General features: G+C 38.0%; 1 protein-coding gene and 1 pseudogene across 2 annotated transcripts; one reads left to right on the top strand and one right to left on the bottom strand.

The window, feature by feature from the left end:
• Positions 1-3,451: 3,451 nt before the first annotated feature.
• On the bottom strand, positions 3,452-4,917 carry LOC104748920 (putative F-box protein At4g10190; annotated as a pseudogene). The gene is made up of 2 exons (XR_015582897.1): positions 4,838-4,917; positions 3,452-4,742 (listed from the first exon to the last, which is right to left on the bottom strand). The product of XR_015582897.1 is annotated as a putative F-box protein At4g10190 (transcript).
• A 10,974-nt stretch (positions 4,918-15,891) lies between these two features.
• On the top strand, positions 15,892-19,691 carry LOC104748919 (putative leucine-rich repeat receptor-like protein kinase At2g19210). The gene is made up of 13 exons (XM_019236846.1): positions 15,892-15,976; positions 16,059-16,605; positions 16,688-17,214; positions 17,282-17,420; positions 17,521-17,592; positions 17,693-17,764; positions 17,860-17,944; positions 18,050-18,209; positions 18,302-18,510; positions 18,608-18,734; positions 18,817-18,879; positions 18,961-19,150; positions 19,274-19,691. Exons 1-13 carry the CDS (start codon positions 15,892-15,894, stop codon positions 19,689-19,691), a joined length of 2,694 nt encoding a protein of 897 aa, XP_019092391.1.
• Positions 19,692-20,612: the final 921 nt, after the last annotated feature.

Genomic DNA, 20,612 nt, shown 5'->3' with positions numbered 1-20,612 from the left:
TTCCACACCTTGATCATAACAGCTTCCTTAAAATTCTTAGGCTTAGTATTGTCAGTGATGGCCGCAAGGAAAACACGATGAGCAGGAGTAAACTTATTATCAGAAATAAAGTCTGTAAAAGGAGACAAAAACATACCTGGGACCGAGGCCGAAGACAATGAGGAAGAGGCGAGAAGAGCGTTTGGTGATGATGGTGTGTAGTCAACATTGTAAAGGATGTAATCACTAAGCCGAGCAGGAGGCTTAGAAGTACGCGTACTTTGACGTTGTGGAGGAGTCGGCACAGCCGGTAACAGAGCAGGCATAGTTTGGTCAGCAGGAACCACAGACTCGACATTATCGGGAACAGAGGTAGAAGTAGAAGTGTCCGCAGCAGCACTTAAATCCTGTGACGAGGAATTATCAACAACAACTTCTTGCACAGCAGGAACCGGAGGACTCGCAACAGAGCTCCCCCTATCATCTGAAGTAGACACCAACCAATCATCATCACCAGACGATGGAGAAGGAGTCACAAGAGACAACGGAGAAGCGGAAGAAGCATAAGGAAAAACATTCTCCTGAAATATAACATCCCGAGACACAAGAAACTCATTCCTCTCGATATCAAAGACCTTCCATCCTTTCTTGCCAGGGGAATAGCCAACAAAAACACACAAGCGACTACGCTGACCAAATTTGTCTCTGTCTCGACCAACACGATGAACATAACACGCCGAGCCAAAAACACAAAGCTGGTCATATGTAGGTTTTACACCGTGAAGCAACTCAAACAGACTTCGACCAGAGTGCAGAGAAGACGGAGTAAGATTGATCAGGTAAGCCGCAGTAAGAATAGCTTCACCCCGAAACTTGATAGGCAGACTTGCCTGAAATAACAATGCTCTAGCCACATTGAGAATGTGTCTATGCTTTCTCTCAACACGCCCATTCTGCTGAGGCGTGGCAACACATGACGTTTGATGAACAACACCAATAGTCCGAAAATGAGAAGAAAGACACATAAATTCTGTCCCATTATCAGTTCGAACCACCTTGACCGCTTTACCAAACTGTTTCTCCGTATATTGCAAGAAATTTGTAAGAACACGTCGGACTTCAGACTTCTCAAGCAAGAGGAAAGTCCAAACTGCGCGGGAGAAATCATCAACAATTGTCAAAAAATACACTGCACCACAAGAAGACAGAACACGATACGGTCCCCAAACATCACAATGAATCATTGAGAAACAATCTGTTGTTTTATTAAGACTATCCGGAAAAACAGAACGAGTTTGTTTAGCTCTAAAATAGACGTCACAAGACGAGGAGCTAACAGAGGATGAAGAATAAGAAAGCATAGGTAAAGCCGAAATAACAGAAAAAATAGGATGCCCTAAACGCCGATGCCACAGAGCAGGATCAGTTGCCGCACTTGCCATATGAATCTTCGTTGTAGCCACATCCGTAAGGTAATACACACCATCACGCTCTTCACCTCTTCCAATCAAAGTCTTCGAAAATCGGTCCTGCAAGATACATAGAGTGTCAGAAAACATGGCGAGACACTTCGTTTGTTTAAGAATCTTAGAGACAGAAATCAATGTGCAGTTGAGTGCAGGCACAAAAAGCACATTTGTCAACTTGACATCCTTGGAGAGTGGAAAGGCTCCCATGCTTACAGCAAAAGTTTTACTTCCATCAGCAAATCCAACCGGACTTCGTGGAATAGAGACCACATCAGTCAATAAAGAGAGAGTCCCTGTCATGTGATGGGATGCTCCAGTATCCAAAATAACATTGCCAAATTTAATCTTACCAGACAACTTGTCGGAACTATCAGCAGTAGCGGTGTTGTTGGTGGATTTTTCTTGAAGGAACTGAGTGAAAGCCTTCAACTGTTCTTGTGTAAATTCAGGGAAAGTAGACGAGTTGGAGCTAGTAGCGTGTGCAGCAACAGGATTACCACGACCGCGACCACCAACATTGTAACCAGCACCACGACCTCTTCCTCGGCCACCAAAACCACGACCAGCATTGATCTTCTCAGACCTCTCCGTCCACCAGTCGGGAAAGCCGACTAGTTGCCAACAGTCTCGTTTCTCATGTCTACTACGACCACAATGAGAACATGAGAATCTAGACTTACTCATAACAGATTCTGGTTTGCTTCCACTAGAAGCATTTGACCGAGTGACAAAGCCGACTGCTTCCTCTCGTTGTTCACGAAGACGAGTGGAAGACAAGCGTTGTTCCTCACGAATGACTCTGCTGTACACTTCACCAAGGGAGGGAAGTGGATCCATGGCAACAAGTGTAGCACAGAGTCCCCCAAATCTTGACTCATCAAGTCCCAAAACAAATTGATGAATCTTTTCTTCCTCTCTTTCTGTTGCAGGCGCAGAAGTAGCTCCACAGGTGCACAGTCCACACGAACAGACGGTGAGAGGCTTGTAAATTTGGTATTCCTCCCACAAAGTTGACAACTTGCCATAGTAATCAACAACAGTTTGTCCTTCTTGTCGACACGAACTGAGCTGACTTTTGATCTGATGAATACGAACCTTATTTCCAACCGAGAACCTCTGTTTCAAGTCCAACCAGAGGTGATGAGCATTCGCGATAAAGGTCACCGTAGTTTTCACCTTTGGTTCAATTGATGTTCTTATCCACCCGACGATCATAGAGTTCACTGTCAACCAATTCTCCAGGTTGGGATCGTCACCAGCTGGTTTCGGAATCGTCCCGTTGATGAAACCAATCTTCCGTTTTGCTTGGAGTGCATTCAACATCTCCGTTGCCCATTCATTATAATTGTCACCATTCAACAACACCGACGAGATCATGGAGCCAGGATTGTCGGAGCTTGACAAAGTGTAAGGAGACACCACCGGAGTCACTGACTGCAGACTATCGGTCTTCTTTGTTGCAGAAGAAACTTCTTCTAACGAAGACATGATTACTTGTCACGCAAGCAAGAAACTTGAAGAAAAAAGAGATCGAAACTTTCGAATTAAACAAAGAAATTTAGAAAACTTTTTTTGTGATCTTTGCTCTGATACCATGTAGAATTAGATATCGAACCAACTTAACTTCTTATTGATTTTCCAACTAGAGTATTTATACATGAGACCTTACATACAAGATAGACTTTACATCCGAAAATATAGGACCATTAGACTTATCAACTAGAAGAAGATAAACACAACACATGAGACAAGACTATCCGCAATAAGATTCAACTGACTTTGGGCTTATAGGCCATGGGACAAAACAGTCATAATCTACTCTCAGCTTAGAGCGTACCAGACATCTACTCTCATCCTAGAAAGAAGAAGAAAAAGAAGCTCATATATAGATGTCCAAGTTTTAGGGTCATTCAAGATCTATTGCAAACGTAAGTGTCGTCACATTGGTTTTATATAGAAGATAAACAGAATATATAATTTGATTATCAGGGAAAAATCGCAGATTGATAAACACTGGTACTAATTTTAGAAAACAAATATTTAAAGTAGCAATACATATGATATCACATATAACATCTCAAGGGTTGTATAACGTAATACATAAATAATATAGTGTGACCATTATATATCACCAGCTCTGATCCTTTTCCATTTTGCCTACTCCAAGAACATTGTTGGTTGGATTTGCACAAAACTTGGAACATAACTGACGACAAGTGACCATATAGTCTCTGCATCATTATGAGCCACTTGTATATATTTACCCCCTCCCACAACGTGTAAGAAGCTGTTGGGCTCCCACGCATAGAGCTACACAGTAAAACTTTCTTCTCCTGGTCTACCAAGAAATTTATCCCATTAAAGAAACGAAAGCGCTGGTGGAGATTGGCTAAATCCAATGATAGGAACTTGCTCCATGACGCAGCTACGGGTCTCTCAATCGTTGTTTTGTTCTCCTGATTTACTAGCGTCTTATCAATCTTAGTCGCGATCCATACATCTATATCGTGTACTTTACCGCTTTGAGTAGCTAGCAAACAAAGTTTCTGATCTTCTCTAGTCACTGATAAACTGATAACTTGATGAGAAAGATGATTACCCGGAAGAGACACACTTACAAATCTCTCTGTTGAGAAGTCAAAACTCAATAAGAAATCCTCACGTGGGTTGTTTTGCGTAGAAGCAAGCCAGTAAGTATCTCCCTTCACAGACACACCACCACGACCATTCCACCGTGGTATAAACCATTCTATAGTCCCACCAACAACCCTCCACGAATTAGAGGTAAAGTCATAGATTTCGAACTCAAGGAAGCTTGGCATCAAGTTATTATGCTGATCCACTCTCAAGATTTTGTACTTGTTGCAGGAGGTTTACCGAGAGCAAAGTAATCGTTTGTCTTGTAAGTATCTCTGGGTTGGATCCACATGGTTTCACGTGAACACGGATTCCACACCACAAGTCTACTACCGTCTTTGGTGGTGCATAGTAACAAGCCTTCGCAGTGAAATACGTTACGTATCTCGACTTCTTCTGAAGAGTTAGTAGAAAGAGGATCTCTTAGGCTAAATTGACTTATTACCTTCACCTTGCTGTTATGAATTCCATGGAGATCGACACTCACTAAACAAACCCTGAAGCCAATCAACATAATAACCTGAGACTGCTTCTTCGCAAGTATATCTTTGATCAGAGCGTTCCATCTTTTGGATGCCCATCGTAGTCGTGCCAGAGAAGCCAACGGAGCCCTAGAGAGTATCTCCATTTCCAACTCCTCCGGAAGATACATTTTCACTTGAGATTTCAATGAAATAATTAGGGTTACATATATATATACTTAGAAAACGAGAGAGAAATGAGAGGTTTAAACATTCAAATCGGTTGCTTACCATGAAAGTCCTTTGTTCTTTGCTGCTGCTGCCGCTTCACACGCTTCTTAGATTCAGCCTCCATTTGGTATCAGGAAAAGCGTACGGCTTCCAATGTCTTAAGATTGCTCTTTAATATAAGAAGAAAAAAGTAACCGACGTGACGTTTCGAAATGTTTGTAAATTTTTAAATTTCGAAAATTTAATTGGTCAACTGTTAAATTGGCATTATTTTAATTTTTTTCCTAATTGATATAACTGGTATCGAAGAGGGGTTATTGATCTTGGAATTGGTTTAGTTAACAATATTCAAATCCCCTTCAATATAGAAGACAGATAAGAATGCAAAATATGAACTTTTCAAAAAGGAGAAAACAAAAAAAAAAGAATCTTCAAAGTAAATAACCATGCATGAACACAAAAACCAACTGAAAAGGTTTGAACATGCAGGCCATCGGGTTTATATAACTTTGTATTCAGGTTGAATCTGAAGATCTAGTCAACCAGAACCATCTTTTTGGTTTCAGGATGCTTCTCCATGAATCATGGACCAGCTAGGATGCCTCTCAACGGTTACATCTTCTTGGTTTCGAGTCATATATATATAGTACTGTTCAAATAAAAGATATAATATATGCTCGTTTAACAAGAGACAGCCATCCAATCCAAGATTCAAAGACATTTTTTTTTTTTTTTTTAACACGTAAAACTTTATTGATATTTAAATGTAATCATGGAACAACATAGAGTTTAAGAAACTTGGGACAAAGTCATAGTGAATGGTATCAATATGTGGTCGTCGAGGTGATTTTGCTAGTATGTCCGCGCATTTGTTGTTGTTTCTGGGGGTCCAACTGAATTTCACCTGCTCGAACTTGTGTTTCCAGAAATTGATATCTTGTATCCAATTGTGTGTAGCAAAGTGTGGACTCTTGCCTTGTAGAATTGCTGTAGCTTCTTTGTTATCGCCTTCCATGTGAACCTTTGTGTAACCTTTTGTCGCAGCATGTTGTAGGGCGTATAGCGCTGCTTGGAGTTCACTTTCAAGTGATGAGTTGGTACATTGTCCTTCTGCTTGACCTGATCCTTCATAAAAGCCATTTTTGTCTCGGAAAATCCAGCCTGATTGTGCTTTGATTGTGGTATTTAAAAATGATCCATCGTATTTGCATTTAATCCATCCATGATTAGGTTTTGACCATCTCGTCCTTGTTTGTTGTTGAGGATTGGATATTGTATGAATCGAGTGATATTCCTTCGCAATAGTCATGGCGTCGAGCCATTCTTTCGCATCCCTCTGTGCTTGTTTCATACATATGTTCCATGGTACTCGGCGTTGTTGATAAAGTAAGATGTTCCTGCATTTCCAGATTCGCCATAAAGTCCAAAAAGGAATTTGTTTGGTGATTTCCTCCATATCGTGTATCTTCGTCATCTTGAGTAAATCTCGTATCTTGTCGCTTGCTGAGACTGTTGGATCTAAAATATTGGTGTTTGGTATACATGAAGCTCTCCAGACAGATTGAGCGAAATCACATCCAAAAAATAGATGTTCTGTTGTTTCTTCTTCTATGCAGCAGTGACGACAAAGGGAGTATTGGGAGATATGTCTCTTTTTCATTGTTGCACCCGTTGATAAAGCACCAGATAATAATCTCCAAAGGAAATGTTTGATTTTTGGAGCTAAGTTGCATTTCCAGACTTCTGCTTTCAGTTCAGGATCTCCTGGTGGGGGTTGAGGTTGTTGTTCTGATAGATGGGTTGAGAGCCAATATGCTGATCTAACTGTATGATTGCCAGTCTTCGTGTAGTGCCATCCTAATAAATCCCCTGCTGCGTGTCTGCTGATTTTGAGGTTTAAAACTGTATCTGCATCATCCTCATGAACTAGTTCTCTGACTAGGTCTTCATTCCAACCTGATTTTTCTTCATTGAATAGATGGTCGAGCGTCATAGGTTCTGCATTTGAGGTTTTTGGGCGAGGTGCTCTAGGGGGGTTTGAGGGTAACCAAGGATCTACCCAGGGATTTATTAATGTGCCATCTCCTATCACAAATCTCAGGCCTTTCTTAAGGAGATCCCTGCCATGCAAGATTGATTTCCAAATATAGGACGATTTTGCTTTGTCTGTTGCATTCAATTTATTTGTATCCCCAAAATATCTAGCTTTTAGAACCCTTGCTACTAGGCTATGAGGCTTATGAAGGATTCGCCAAGTCTGTTTGCTTAGGAGAGCAGTGTTAAAATGTTCTAAGTCTCTAAAGCCTAGACCCCCTTCTGTTTTTGGTAAACTCATTCTGTTCCATGCAAACCAGTGCATCCCTTTTTTTTCTTCCGTTGTATCCCACCAATATTTAGCTATAATCCCATTTATTTCCTCACATATTTCTTTTGGTACTCTAAAGAGGTTCATAGAGAAGATAGGCATAGCAAGGGCAATTGATTTGAGGAGTACCTCTTTTCCAGCCGGTGATAAGAGATGTTTGTTCCAGCCTTGTGTTCGTTCCTTGACTCGCTCCACAATGTATTTAAACATCTCTGATTTCTTTTTATTGAACTGCTCTGGGAGACCCAAATATTTGCCTCCTCCATCATTATGAATGCCCATGTTGTTGCGGATTCTCCTTTTAACATCAGGGTGCACTCTGCTTCCGAAGGTGATCGATGACTTGTTCAAGTTAATGGCTTGTCCGGAGGTTCGTTCGTACTTGGAGAAGATGTTTTTCAGAGTATTACAGGATTTCCCATTTGCCAAGGTAAAGAATAGAGAATCATCCGCGAAGAGCAGGTGCGTTATTGCAGGTCCTCCGTTGCTTATCTTTATTCCCTGAAGCTTTCTTGTGTTTGCTGCTTGGTTTACCATTTGGGATAACACCTCCGCACATAAGATAAACAGATAAGGTGAAAGTGGGTCACCTTGTCTTATACCTCTACTTGGTTGGATCATTCCATGTGGCGAGCCATTGATGAGAACAGAGTATTTAACCGAGGAGACACAAGCCATGATCCACCTGATCCATTTCTGGTCAAATCCCATGTGTTGCATCGATTTTTCAAGGAAAAGCCACTCAAGTCGGTCATATGCTTTGGTAATGTCTGTTTTTACTGCCATGTATATGACTTTGATTGTCGCTTGCGAACTTTTAATGCATGATGGACTTCATGGGCCAGTATTATGTTATCTGTGATCATTCTCCCAGGGATGAATGCTGCCTGATTCTCTGAGACCAACTGATCCAAATGTGACTTCAGTCTGTTTACTAGGATTTTAGAGATGATCTTGTAACTCACATTGCAGAGTGCAATTGGACGAAACTCAGCCATTGTGGTTGGGCTCTCTGTCTTTGGTATCAAGCAAATGTTGGTATGGTTGTGTAAGCAGTTCGTGTTTTCCTCTTGGAAGAAACTTTTGACTTCTGTGATAACATCTTGTTTTATGTCGTTCCAAAATTGCTGATAAAATATTCCTGTGAAACCGTCTGGACCTGGGGCTCGATGTGGACCGATACTAAACACTGCATCTCTGATTTCTTGCTCTGTAACTTCTTTCGTTAGATCAGTGTTCATAGCTGTGGAAACTGTTCGTTGGAAATTCTGAAATATACTTTCATAATCTGCTTCTGAAGTTGCTTGAGAAGTGTATAAGGTGTTGAAGTACTGTATCGCAGCTTCGCCAATCTGAGTCTCAGTCCGTCTTATTTCTCCCATATGATCTTGGATTGCATTGATCCTGTTTCTTGTACGACGGACCTTAGCTTGAGTATGGAAATAAGAAGTGTTTCTATCTCCCACTTGTAACCATGTATTGCGACTCTTGTTTTTCCAGTGGATTTCCTCATCTGTGTAAGCTTGATTTAGTTCTCTTCGAAGGCGCGTTCTCTCTGATAGGGGTAAACCCGTAGCCACTGCTTTATCCAAAGCATGTCGTAGTAAAGCTATTCGTTCTTCTCCATGTTCTCTGTTGAGACGTTTCCATCTGGATATTTCTTGTCTACAGTGAGTTATGCGTTACTGCAAACTACCATTGCCTGTTCCTTGTATTCTCCTCCAGCCCTTTAGAACTGATTCTTTGAATCCGTTTTTATGGTAGAGGCGTGAGTCATAATAAAAATAACCTTTGCGTAGTTCTGTTGACTCTGCAATATTTGTTACCAACGGACGATGATCTGATTCCTCAAATTCCAAGAATAATGTTTCTGAAGCTGGGAACTGAGTGTGCCATGAAGAAGTTGCCATACTGCGATCTAAACAACAAACCACATAGTGATCACCGCGCTGACCAGCCCAAGAGAATCTGTCTCCTACGGATTTTAAATCTGAAAAATCACACTGTCGGACCATTCTTCTCATGTCTTCAAAAGAATCCTCAGGTCGTATACGACCCCCTCTTTTCTCCTCATTACCTAGTAGTTCATTAAAATCTCCCATTATTAGCCATGGTTGGCCTTGTCTAGTAATGGCTAATCTTTCTAATCTTTCCCAGAGATCATTCCGGTAAACCGGGTTTGGGTGACCATACACAAAGGAAAAAAAGAAACTTGTTCCATTACTAGATATTGTACAATCTACAAGATTTGGAGACTTAAAATGAACTACTAGATTAACATAATTTTTCCATAAAATAGCTAGACCCCCACTTAAACCATCTGGTGGAACTGTAACTGTGTGATGAAAGCCTAACTCTTCTGCTTTTTCCAAGACCACTTCATCCTGCTGCTTTGTTTCAAAGACATTATTTTGGGATTCAAATAAGCAAACCAACTCGCGGAGGATAAAAAGAAATAGCAATAAATATATATCTTATGAAATATCATGAGTTAGATAGATAATCCATTGTTATATTTTATTTCATCAGTTTGTTACCTTTCTACATATTCTCTCTCTGTCCCGAATATCGAGAAACCAGAAAGCCTAGTTTGCTCCGACGCCGGTGAAGCTTCGGCTTGCCGGCGTCGGGATCTCGAATCTCTCCTTGTTTCTGTTTACATGTTGTGCTCTCCTTTAATTCCTTTTTGGCTCTTATCTCAATCATTCCGACGGTTAAAGAAACCCGCTCAAACCTTATCTACCCCACCGCCGAGCTGCAATTTCCGAGTCTTTTCCGGAGATAAACGGTGGGGGAGTCCGTCGATGACCCTTTCTCCATCTCAAACCCTTTTCCCAAACCCTAGATTGAAACAAATAATCTTGGTGCATCTTCAAGTCCTCAGATCCGAATTATTTCCTCCCTTGGCTGAAGTTTCTCTCCGTCCGGTGAAAGCGTCGAAGGTATACGGCGCTGCCGCGTCTTGGTTAGAGTGCTCTTGGCTGCAAAAAACGGAGACGATACCGAAGAGGACACCTCTGCTCCCCACCGAATGCCTCTGTGCCTCGACAACCTCGAGTTTCAGATCGTCGCTGCCCCCTCCCTCACCGGTGCTAAGTGGATCCGGGCTGAACTCTTACCCGTTGTTGCGCCGCCACATTACCGCCTCCCACTGCTCAGCCGTTGAGGAACTAGGGTTCCCTCTGTTGGCTCTTTGGTCACAGTTAGGCCCATTACCCATCCTTCGGCCCATTACCAAAAGAAGTTATCCATGCTATCAAATTTTAAGGCCCAGGTCTGTGCATTCCTTTTCTATACCAACAACGTCTCTCGAAAATCTTTTCTTTACTCTCTTTGGCGGAACCCAGTTGAGCTTTGGATTGATTGTGCTGAGTTGGTCTTGGTTCCTTTATCTTGAAATCCTGCTGCCGTGTTTATCTTTGGTATGGCTTTGTGAAAGTCTAAACTTGCTAGCTCCCTTTCGACAGTTTGATTCTGGCTGTAGAGCTTCCCTACCCAGATCCGCAATATTGGTTTTATGTCAAGCTCATCTTTAGTACTGATTGTTTCTGCTTGGTCAAGACGAGGTCTCCTCGGTAGCAGAACGTTGGTTTCTCCTGTATGGCTTGGAGAACGTTTATGTCGATGCCAGGGTAATAGTTTTGATTGGATTTCCGCAATGTTGAGTTTTAAAGGTGACTTTGAGCCGACAGTCTTTGTGACTTTGTTGCTTGTACCCATTGGCCCCAGATGTCACCTACCGCCACAAGATCGAATGCTTGGGTCTGTTTCTTTGTTTCAGGGACAAACCGATTACAGGCTTTGTGTGGAATTCCTTGACCTCCATGGCCATGAGCTTCATGTGAGGGAAGACCCACCTGCTTTGTTACGTTTTGACACCCATCTCTTGCGAACCCCATTTGTAGCTTCATCTCGAATCATGAGGTATGTTTTTAAAAGCTTAAAGGACTTTGATCCAAGGCTATTGAACCCTCTCATGTATTTGGCAAGAAGGTCCCTGTGTGCTCCCCCTGTGGAGCTCTCTCTTACAAACTCGATTGCGTTATCCGCTAGAGTTACCTATGACCATCAGCTGGTCGAGGATTTCGTGAAGTCCAGCTTCAAAGACGAATCCGCTTTTGTCCCAATAGATTCTTCAAATCCCTTTGAAAAACTCATGGAACCCTTATCTGTATTTTCCTTTGCTTATCTTAAATCATGTTGTATGAACTCACCTCTTTTGAGGTTTTAGTTTGAATGAAAGTTTCTTGTTGTTCAAAAAAAAAAAAGATAGATAATCCATAACTTAGTCTGACATATATAATTGACAAGCTATCGCACATCAATGTTTTCCTAGTAATTTAAATTCAGAACCATCTTATTTTATATTTACTATTTATACTTTAATTTTTTCTATCTATATACTTATTTAAGCAACCCTTTAAACAAATAACCCTACTCTATGTAAAATATTACACAAAATGCCACAGTATTTTAATACAAAATATAATAATAGAATTTTAATATTAATTTGTTGTAACCTAAAAATGATTATCCAAAAAATAGTAATTATTAATTTATTAGATTAAAAAAATCATTAATAAAATAATTTCAAAATTATTTAATAAAATAATAATAAAATTATTTCGAAATTATGTAATAAAATAATTAAACAAATTCTATTTATTGTTTCAGAAATCTTAGGAAACAATAACAAACTATTTAGAAAATTATAAAACTTAAATTTATTTATAAAACTAAGATTAAATATTTACATATCTAAATCATTTAATAATAATAAATATATATTAAAATTAGGATAAAACATTGTTTATATTTTTAAAATATATCTATATACTTATTTAAGCTATGTTGTTAAAAATTTAACCAGTTCTGATGTGACATATTACGAAAATGCTATTATATTTTAATTATTCTAATAACTAACAAAAAAAAGTTTATATTTGTTTACAAAATAATAAAACTCTATTTATTGTTTCATAAATCTTAAGAAATAATAACAAACTATTTAATTAGCTAAAACTTAATTGTTTATACACAATATTCACTATAAAAACAATACTAAGTGTATAATATTGATAATATACATAACCTAATTGTAATTTTCACCTATAAAATTAATATACAACATGTTATACCAATAACTTCAATTTGTAAATTTGGTATATTAAGATCTCTAAACACGATCACATCAATTTGTAATACCAAATCACGGGTCAATACATGTTTTGTTGGATTTTTTTGGCTTTACCGAATGTATAATTAACGAATTTGATATTGCACCAAACCAAAATAGTAGTACCAACTACGGGTCGAAATCAGAGTATGACCTTAAGTAAATTAAATACATAATTTTATAAAATGTATAGAATTAATAAATTTTCTACTATTATTTTGTAACAAACAAATCCAAATTCTACAAAATATTAACGTATATTTATGAGTCGGGTAATAAAACGGGTAATAAGACGGGTAATGAGACGCTCAAAAATTAAATTAATATCCGATAGGGACGGATACAAACCAAAAAACGGGTCCAATACGGGTATCAGTAGTAGATTCCAAGCCTACCTATTAGTAGTTTAATATGAATCAAAATTCACCAAATAGTACTCTATTATATAACATGTAAATGAATGATACAACATAAACATAATATTAACAAATAATAAAATAAAAAAAAATTCTTCGCGCTACCAGCGCGGGTTATTATCTAGTTATTTACTATATGTGCACTCAGATATCCCAATTTTTTGAATCTTCCATCCGTTCTAACTCCTAAAACATAGTTATCGACAAGTTTAATAATTTATTTTACATTTAATTATATTTTCAGAAAATTAAATTTATATATAAGCTAATTAATAATCTTCTAAGAAAACATATAATAGTTAGTATTGGTTTTTATGAGAATTTCAAAATCAAAGTGTATATATAAATTTTCAAGTTCTATGGTTGAGTTCATTTGAAATATTTATAAAGGTAGTAAATAATTTATTTAACTATATATATATATATATATATATATATATATATATATACAATTATGAAATTTGGTAGTATAGACATAGAACTGTAGTTTTATAACTATAGGAGGAGCCAAAATGTCTAATGAAAAATTACAACTCGGAGGACACTCATACAATTAGACTCGCAATTATGTTAATGAGTTAATCTATTACATTTTATGTTCTATTTTTCCTTTTTCATATAATTAAGAGGTTCTGGTCCGAAACCCATAAATTCCCTCATATCCGAAATCAGAACAAGTTATATAGCCTCGTCCCAACTCAAACCAACGATCTCTAGACTTTTATTGAAAATCTTTACCAGTTGAGCTATTAGCTCTTAGTTTTTTTCTAAGTTTTTTTTACCAACATCATTTTACGAAATATATAAATAGCAATTACAAACACCTTATAATATCATCATATTATTTGATACTCTCCTTTGACCATTTTCATCATTTCATTAGCAGTATCTGTCGTTCGTGGCAGTGCTTGGTCTTGTAATAGCTATAGCTTTGTTGTTGCTGTACAAGAAGAGACATCGAAATGGTAAAAACTAAAAACATTAAGAAACTATCCTACATTTCGTCTTCTAATAAGGTCTATTTTGTAAGAAAACTTCTCATGAGATCTTTACAGGTGATTCTGGTAGTGTTACAGTATCTCCAATGAAGGGCTTTTAGGTGAAATTTTTATGGTATATATGATTAAAAATAAATTAAAATGGGAGAAATAATAAGAACCAATTCTTAAATGGTTTAAGAACCACCTCTTAATGGACATATGTCGCGACATAATTGTTTAAATTTTTTAATATAAAAAAGTAATTATATGTATATATATATATATATATATATATTTTTTCCTTTCTCGACGCTTCTCTCTCGCGAATCTCTTTGTTGCTAAATCGGAGGAGATTTTTCTCTCAAATCGGAAGCAATCAGAGGAGAATGATTCGATTTTTCTGATCTCCTTGAAAAGTCAGATCTCCCTGCTATTATTTTTTTCCGGAAAAAGAGATACATCGTCGGATCTCCTTGCAAAGTCGGATCTGACCGATTTGGATCATAACAATAGCTAAAATATCAATATTTTGCTCAATAAGAATTATTTTTCTACTTAAGTTCTATTTACATTTTGGATCATAATATTTAAACAAATTAAGTTCTACTTAAAATAAAATTATTTGATCAATAAGAACCCCACTTATAATTTTATTATGGGAGATAGATAATTTTAGTTAACCTTATAAATAATCTTATTTTAAAAATTACAAAAATTATTGTTAAAAGTTATAAGAACCTAAAAATAACAACCCTCCATTGAAAGTAGTGATAGAACTGGCCGTTAAAATCATGTAACTGAGAGAGTTACTAGCCAAGGAGGTTTAGGTTTTGGATGTAAACAAAATAAACTAAAAAAAAAATAATAAAAGAAAAATACTTTGCAAACTTTTTTATACGAAAACTTTCTTGATGTTTTTTTTTTTTTGTTAACTCAGAGAGTAAATCCCTAGACTTATGGAAGGGTCCGAGACTAATCTCTGGAGGAAGAGCATTCCACGAATAGGTCCCCTCCATCGGTTATGCAAATGGGCCGTAAGCAATGGGTCCATACCCATGTGGCCAAAGAGATAAAGCTGAGCAATTCTTGCGCTTGGGGAGAATCGATCCCTGGCCTAGACCAACATGGCGCCTCTTCCACCAAGACTAGAACCACTAGCCCACCACCTCGTGGTTGACTTTCCTGATGTTTGGTATTTTTCTTTTCATTTTCTCTTCTTGAAGCTTTGGTTTTGAAGTTACTGTAGGGTTTATATGTTTGTTGGTTAAAAAAAACGTTAGTTTCCGTAACGGCTTTTTTTAGCAGACGGGTTTTAATTTTAGCTAATTCCTAAATTTCCCAATTTCGTGTATTGTTTGTTTCATTCCCCCAAAACAGAGTTGACATTTTTTTATTTCGATTTTGTCCTTGATCAGTGACTGTCTAGGTTTGAGTTCGAAATTTAGGGTTTTGGATCGGTGAATATGATGATGAAGAGACGATTGTACAAGCTTGAACATGGTAATATAGTGGCCATGATTCATCGTCACTCTGAGTCTGAGACGGGAGACAGGAGAGAAGACGACGATATATAAGCAGAAGGTGATTTCTTTAGTAACACGTAACGAAGATGATGTCTATGTCCTCAGGTTTGGCTTCTGTGATGAAATCACATCTCTGTATGACTGTATTATATGATTCAGAACTAACGGAATCTTTGACAATCTGGAGACGAGGCTGATCAATGGCAATACCGCTGGTTTCTAACTTATCCTGATGGTAAGTAACAATTTTCAAGAATTAGAATCCATGTTGCCCTTTACGAGATAATCCACTAATTACGATAGGTTCAAATAGCTCAAGAATCTTCTAAGGCATGTTAAAACGTAGAAGAGGAATGATCTTCACTACCGATTTCTTAAATCTTACGCATAACCCAACCTGGAGACTTTTGTTTGATAATAGAAAATAATTAAATAAAAAACCTACTTGGAAATTGTTGTGAATATAATACACACTTTTGTAATTAGTGTTGACATTATATCAAAGAAACTCTCATAAAATCACAAAATGCCCTTTTGGGTTATAGTATATGCTTTAAGATCGAAGGTAGGCAACATGTCTATTGAATGACTGAATAAACAAGTGTTTGCATATATAATTTGAATCTATGAGAAATTGATTGAGAATTGTGACTGATGGGGCATTTCAACTTTCTTCCTCTAGTTTCATTCACAATCTTTGTTCTTGTCGTTGTTCTTGTTTCTGCTCAAGACCAATCAGGTGGACAATGGTTTGGTTTTTAGTTCCATCCTTAAGATATTGAATAAGGCTTTCATGTGTGTGTGTATGTGTTTTTTTACAGGTTTTGTCAGTATAGATTGTGGTATACCGGAAGATTCAAGCTACAATGACGAGACAACAAACATAAAGTACATTTCAGATGCAGCGTTTGTCGAGTCTGGGACAAACCATAGCATCGGTCCTGAGTTTCAGATAAATTCTCTTGAGAAACAGTTCTACAGTTTAAGGAGTTTTCCTGAAGGAAAGAGAAACTGCTATGAGGTGAAGCCTACACGAGGGAAAGGCTTCAAGTATTTGATCAGAACCCGTTTCATGTATGGTAACTACGATAACCTTGGGAAAGCACCCGAGTTTGATCTTTATCTTGGAGTCAATCTCTGGGATTCTGTTAAAATAGATAATGCAACTATGATAAGTACGAAAGAGATCATCCACACGTTACGTTCTGACCATATTCATGTGTGTCTTGTTGATAAAGAAAAAGGAACTCCGTTCCTGTCCGTGTTAGAACTCAGGCTTCTGAAGAACGATACATATGAGACTCCTTATGATTCGCTTATGTTGTATCAAAGACTGGATTTGGGGGCTTACGGCCTTCTTCCTATCAGGTGTGATGATGATGTCCTCCTGTTATATGAGTACCCATCTCTCTGTTTGCTTACTTAACCTCTCTGTTTTCGTATAATGCAGGTACAAAGATGATGTGTATGACCGTATATGGATGCCTCTAAGGTTCTCAAATCATGCAGTACTCAACACGTCCTCCCCAATAGATTCAAACATGAACAACGATTTCCAGCCTGCTAACGTTGTCATGAGCACTGCTTCAACACCATGGAACGAGAGCCTAGACATTGTTCTGTCATGGAAACCACTTGATCCAACGTGGAAGTTTTATGTGTACATGCACTTTGCTGAAGTTCGCCTGGATTTCCCACGTAATGAGACAGAGAATAACTTGCCAACTCCATTGCCACAGTTTAAAGGAATCCCAAAGAGAGAGTTCTCTGTGTTTTGGAACAAGACAAAACTCTTCAATGCCTTCAGTCCTCGCTTCTTATATACAGACACACTTTTCACCAAGGATCCTGTCACAGGACCTAAACACGAGTTTTCTCTTCTGAGAACTGCTAATTCGACGTTTCCACCCAGCATTAACGCCATGGAGATCTATCGCATCAACGAGTTTCTTCAGTTACCTACTGATCAGCATGATGGTATGGTTTCATTTCTGAGATAATAACTTGGCCCTCTTTCATCTTACCATGTTTTTCTTGATTTCAGTTGATGCCATTATGAATATCAAGTCCAAGTATGGAGTGAAGAAGAATTGGCTGGGAGATCCATGTGCTCCATTAGGCTATCCCTGGCCCGGTATTAGCTGTAGCTACCTCGACAATGAGTCTCCAAAAATCGTTTCGGTGTAAGTATATATTTTCATATTTCCTGCTTTCTATTTTTTCTATTATATATAGAATCTCTCATCTCTGTTCTAAAAAGTTATATAAACTTGTGATCTGCAGGAACCTTACCTTCAGTGGCCTGACTGGACAAATAGATCCAGCCTTCTCCAACCTTACATCGTTACAGAAACTGTCGGTATTTTTGGTTCAATGCAGTTAAGAAACTGATGCATTCTTTTGTGCACACATAGTTGTAGAGTCTTAGCTGATGTCACAAATATTTTCATTTTAGGGACCTGTCAAACAACAGTTTAACAGGAAACGTACCCGAGTTTCTTGCCGATTTACCAGATTTGAAGGAGTTGTAAGTTATGCTAACTTGAGCTGTAGGTTATTGGACCAATGGTATCATCCATAACTTGGAAATATATGTTTGAGTTCATCTTAAATTATCTGCAGAAACTTAGAGGGAAACCAGTTCACAGGCCCCTTTCCAATAAAACTACTGGAACGATCAAATGACGGATCGCTCTTGCTAAGGTTTGTTTCTTTATTGACTGCTACAGAAATGATTTGGCTTATGGTTTATGTTTTCATTATGTTCCACATTTTGATCCTAAGACTTGACGGGATAAATACAACGAAGAAGATAGACAAACCAGAAGCTTGCGTGTCTGCTTCGTGTCAAAATACAAATAAGAAGGAAGAGAAGACTGGATATATCATTCCATTAGTAGCATCCCTAGCAGGATTGCTTGTTCTTTTAGCCGCATTAGCTTTGTTCTGGCTGTTCAGGAAGAAATATCAAAGTGGTAAATTATGAACAAACTCCTCAAAGTGCTTACCCTGGTAGCTGCGATTTCTTGTAGCAAAAATTAACTTAGAATTGAGTTCTTTATAGGTACCACTGGTGTCAAGACTGGTCCCTTGGACTCAACAAAGCGATACTACAAATATTCAGAAGTTGTTGGAGTAACAAAAAATTTCCAGAGAGTTCTTGGTCAAGGAGGGTTTGGAAAAGTGTACTATGGAGTCTTGAATGGAAACCAAGTTGCAGTCAAAATGCTATCTGAATCGTCTTCTCAAGGGTACAAAGAGTTTCGAGCAGAGGTCTACTCTCTTGTGCATTAAATATTTAAAGATTAGGCTTTTTCAAGTGTGTGTGGTGGACAAATAGAAGATATTTATATACTTGCTTACCCGTCAGGTCGAACTTCTCTTGAGAGTTCATCACAAGAACCTAAATGTTCTTATCGGATACTGCAATGAAGACAAGCATATGGCACTGATTTATGAGTACATGGCTAATGGAACTTTGGGAGACTATTTGTCTGGTTAGTCTCTTGCACTTTTGATCAGTTCCTATCAGTTCAAGCAGGGAAACACATTTCTTAATGTGTTTTGTATATAGTCAAGGGAAAAACTCGAGTATACTGAGCTGGGAGGAGAGGTTACAAATATCACTGGATGCAGCACAAGGTTTGCGCAAAACATTTCTCGAAAATACTTGCACCAAAGAATGTGTTAATAATTGTTTTGGTTTGTCTGAAATAAACCTAGGGCTCGAGTATCTTCACAATGGCTGCAAGCCTCCCATAGTTCAAAGAGATGTGAAACCAGCTAATATTCTGCTTAACGAAAAGCTCCAGGCCAAAATCGCTGACTTTGGGTTATCTAGAAGCGTTGCATTGGAAGGTGGCAGCCAGGTCTCAACTGCTGTGGCTGGGACTATTGGTTATCTCGACCCTGAGTAAAGCTTTTTGCATGCTCTAACTTTTAAATTTGTTGACGTCTTTATTTGTGTGTGTTTACTATGTTTTAGTGTTTTATGGTTTCTGATTCGTTTTTTTTTTGTTTTTTGTTTGTGATGAAGGTACCATGCAACACAGCAACTAAGCGAGAAGAGTGATGTATACAGTTTTGGGATGGTTGTTCTACAGGTAGTCACTGGTCAGCCTGTATTTACACATTCAAGAACACCAGAAAACAGACACATAAGCAACTGGGTCGGATTGTTATTGTCCAAAGGGGACATCAGAAGCATCGTGGACCCGAGGCTAGAGGATAGGTTCGATGCTGGCGTGGCCTGGAAGATTACGGAAGTAGCAATGGCTTGTGCATCTCAAAGCTCTGCTAATAGGCCGACAATGAGTCAAGTGGTGGCTGAGCTGAAGGATAGTGTAAACAAAGCAAGGGCTATTGGTGGTGGTTCCAGCGACATTAGTCCTGAAGAGTCAACAAACATGGTCTCTATTGATTTTGACTCAGGAATGGTTCCTCAGCCGAGGTAAATGATGTCATCCATCTGAGTTTTTTATTTTCTTTTTTCTTTTTGCCAGAAAATTGCAACTGTGTGTGACTATGAAGAAAGGAGATATTGTTTATTTTGTAAGAGATTGAATTGTACAAAAGTGAAATGGAAACAAAAAAAAAATTGAAAAACTGGAGAACCATTTTGGTTACTAAACAACCCTTTTAAGTTCCAAGACTAATGTTTGTTACATACATAAGCTGTATTGATCCTTTTTGTGCTTAAGCTCAAGACCAATCAGGTACATAAATTATTTAAGGAGTAATTTGATTGTATACCTTAAATATTATTAAAAATTTGAAATCTACACCATACTTTTAAAGAATTTGAGATTATATACTTCGGTTTGATTCTTGCTTGAGGTGAAAGGTAACGTTTAAGCAACCAGCAGGTGGAATAGCGGTTGGAACATAGTACGAATATATAATTATATGTATACTTAGTGTTAGTGGAAACATTTCCTGAGTAAGATAATTTGCCGTGTAAGATAATTTAAAGACCTTACTGGAACTTAAATGTTTCAAGGCATTTCTTTTCATTTTCTCTGTTTAATCAAGAATCAAAATACTGATGAAAGTCCATATAATTTGGTATGCTTTATTGAGGTTTTACACCAATCTTGAATGGTAGCTGTCTGAGATATTACAACTAAGATCTGGACATTATATATACATGCCTATATAGTTCTGACATTGTTTACCAACAAAAAAAAGTATCACTTCATTTGATACCAATCAAAAGTACTTTCACTTTCTAGCTCCTTGGCTGGTCTGATCTTTTCCCAGTGAAAATTCAAAAGTTAGCTAGACAAAGATTGATCATTCATGACCAGAAAAGTTACATGGGATATAGATTCAAAAAGAAGAAGAAAAAAGGTATATTTGTGTGAAGTATTTTTGGG

The sequence above is a fragment of the Camelina sativa genome, chromosome 15 (assembly GCF_030686135.1).
Source record: "Camelina sativa cultivar CO46 ecotype springtype chromosome 15, ASM3068613v1".
Lineage (NCBI taxonomy): Eukaryota > Viridiplantae > Streptophyta > Magnoliopsida > Brassicales > Brassicaceae > Camelina > Camelina sativa.
Note: the sequence above shows the minus strand (reverse complement) of the source record. Positions and strands in the feature narration are given on the sequence as shown.

What these genes read in the sequence shown, in the direction of transcription:
- LOC104748919 (XM_019236846.1), top strand. Translation starts at nt 15,892, where the DNA reads ATGGGGCATTTCAACTTTCTTCCTCTAGTTTCATTCACAATCTTTGTT. An exon ending in TTCTGCTCAAGACCAATCAG is followed by an intron (nt 15,977 to 16,058) that starts GTGGACAATGGT and finishes GTTTTTTTACAG; the next exon opens with GTTTTGTCAGTATAGATTGT. An exon ending in TTACCAGATTTGAAGGAGTT is followed by an intron (nt 17,765 to 17,859) that starts GTAAGTTATGCT and finishes AATTATCTGCAG; the next exon opens with AAACTTAGAGGGAAACCAGT.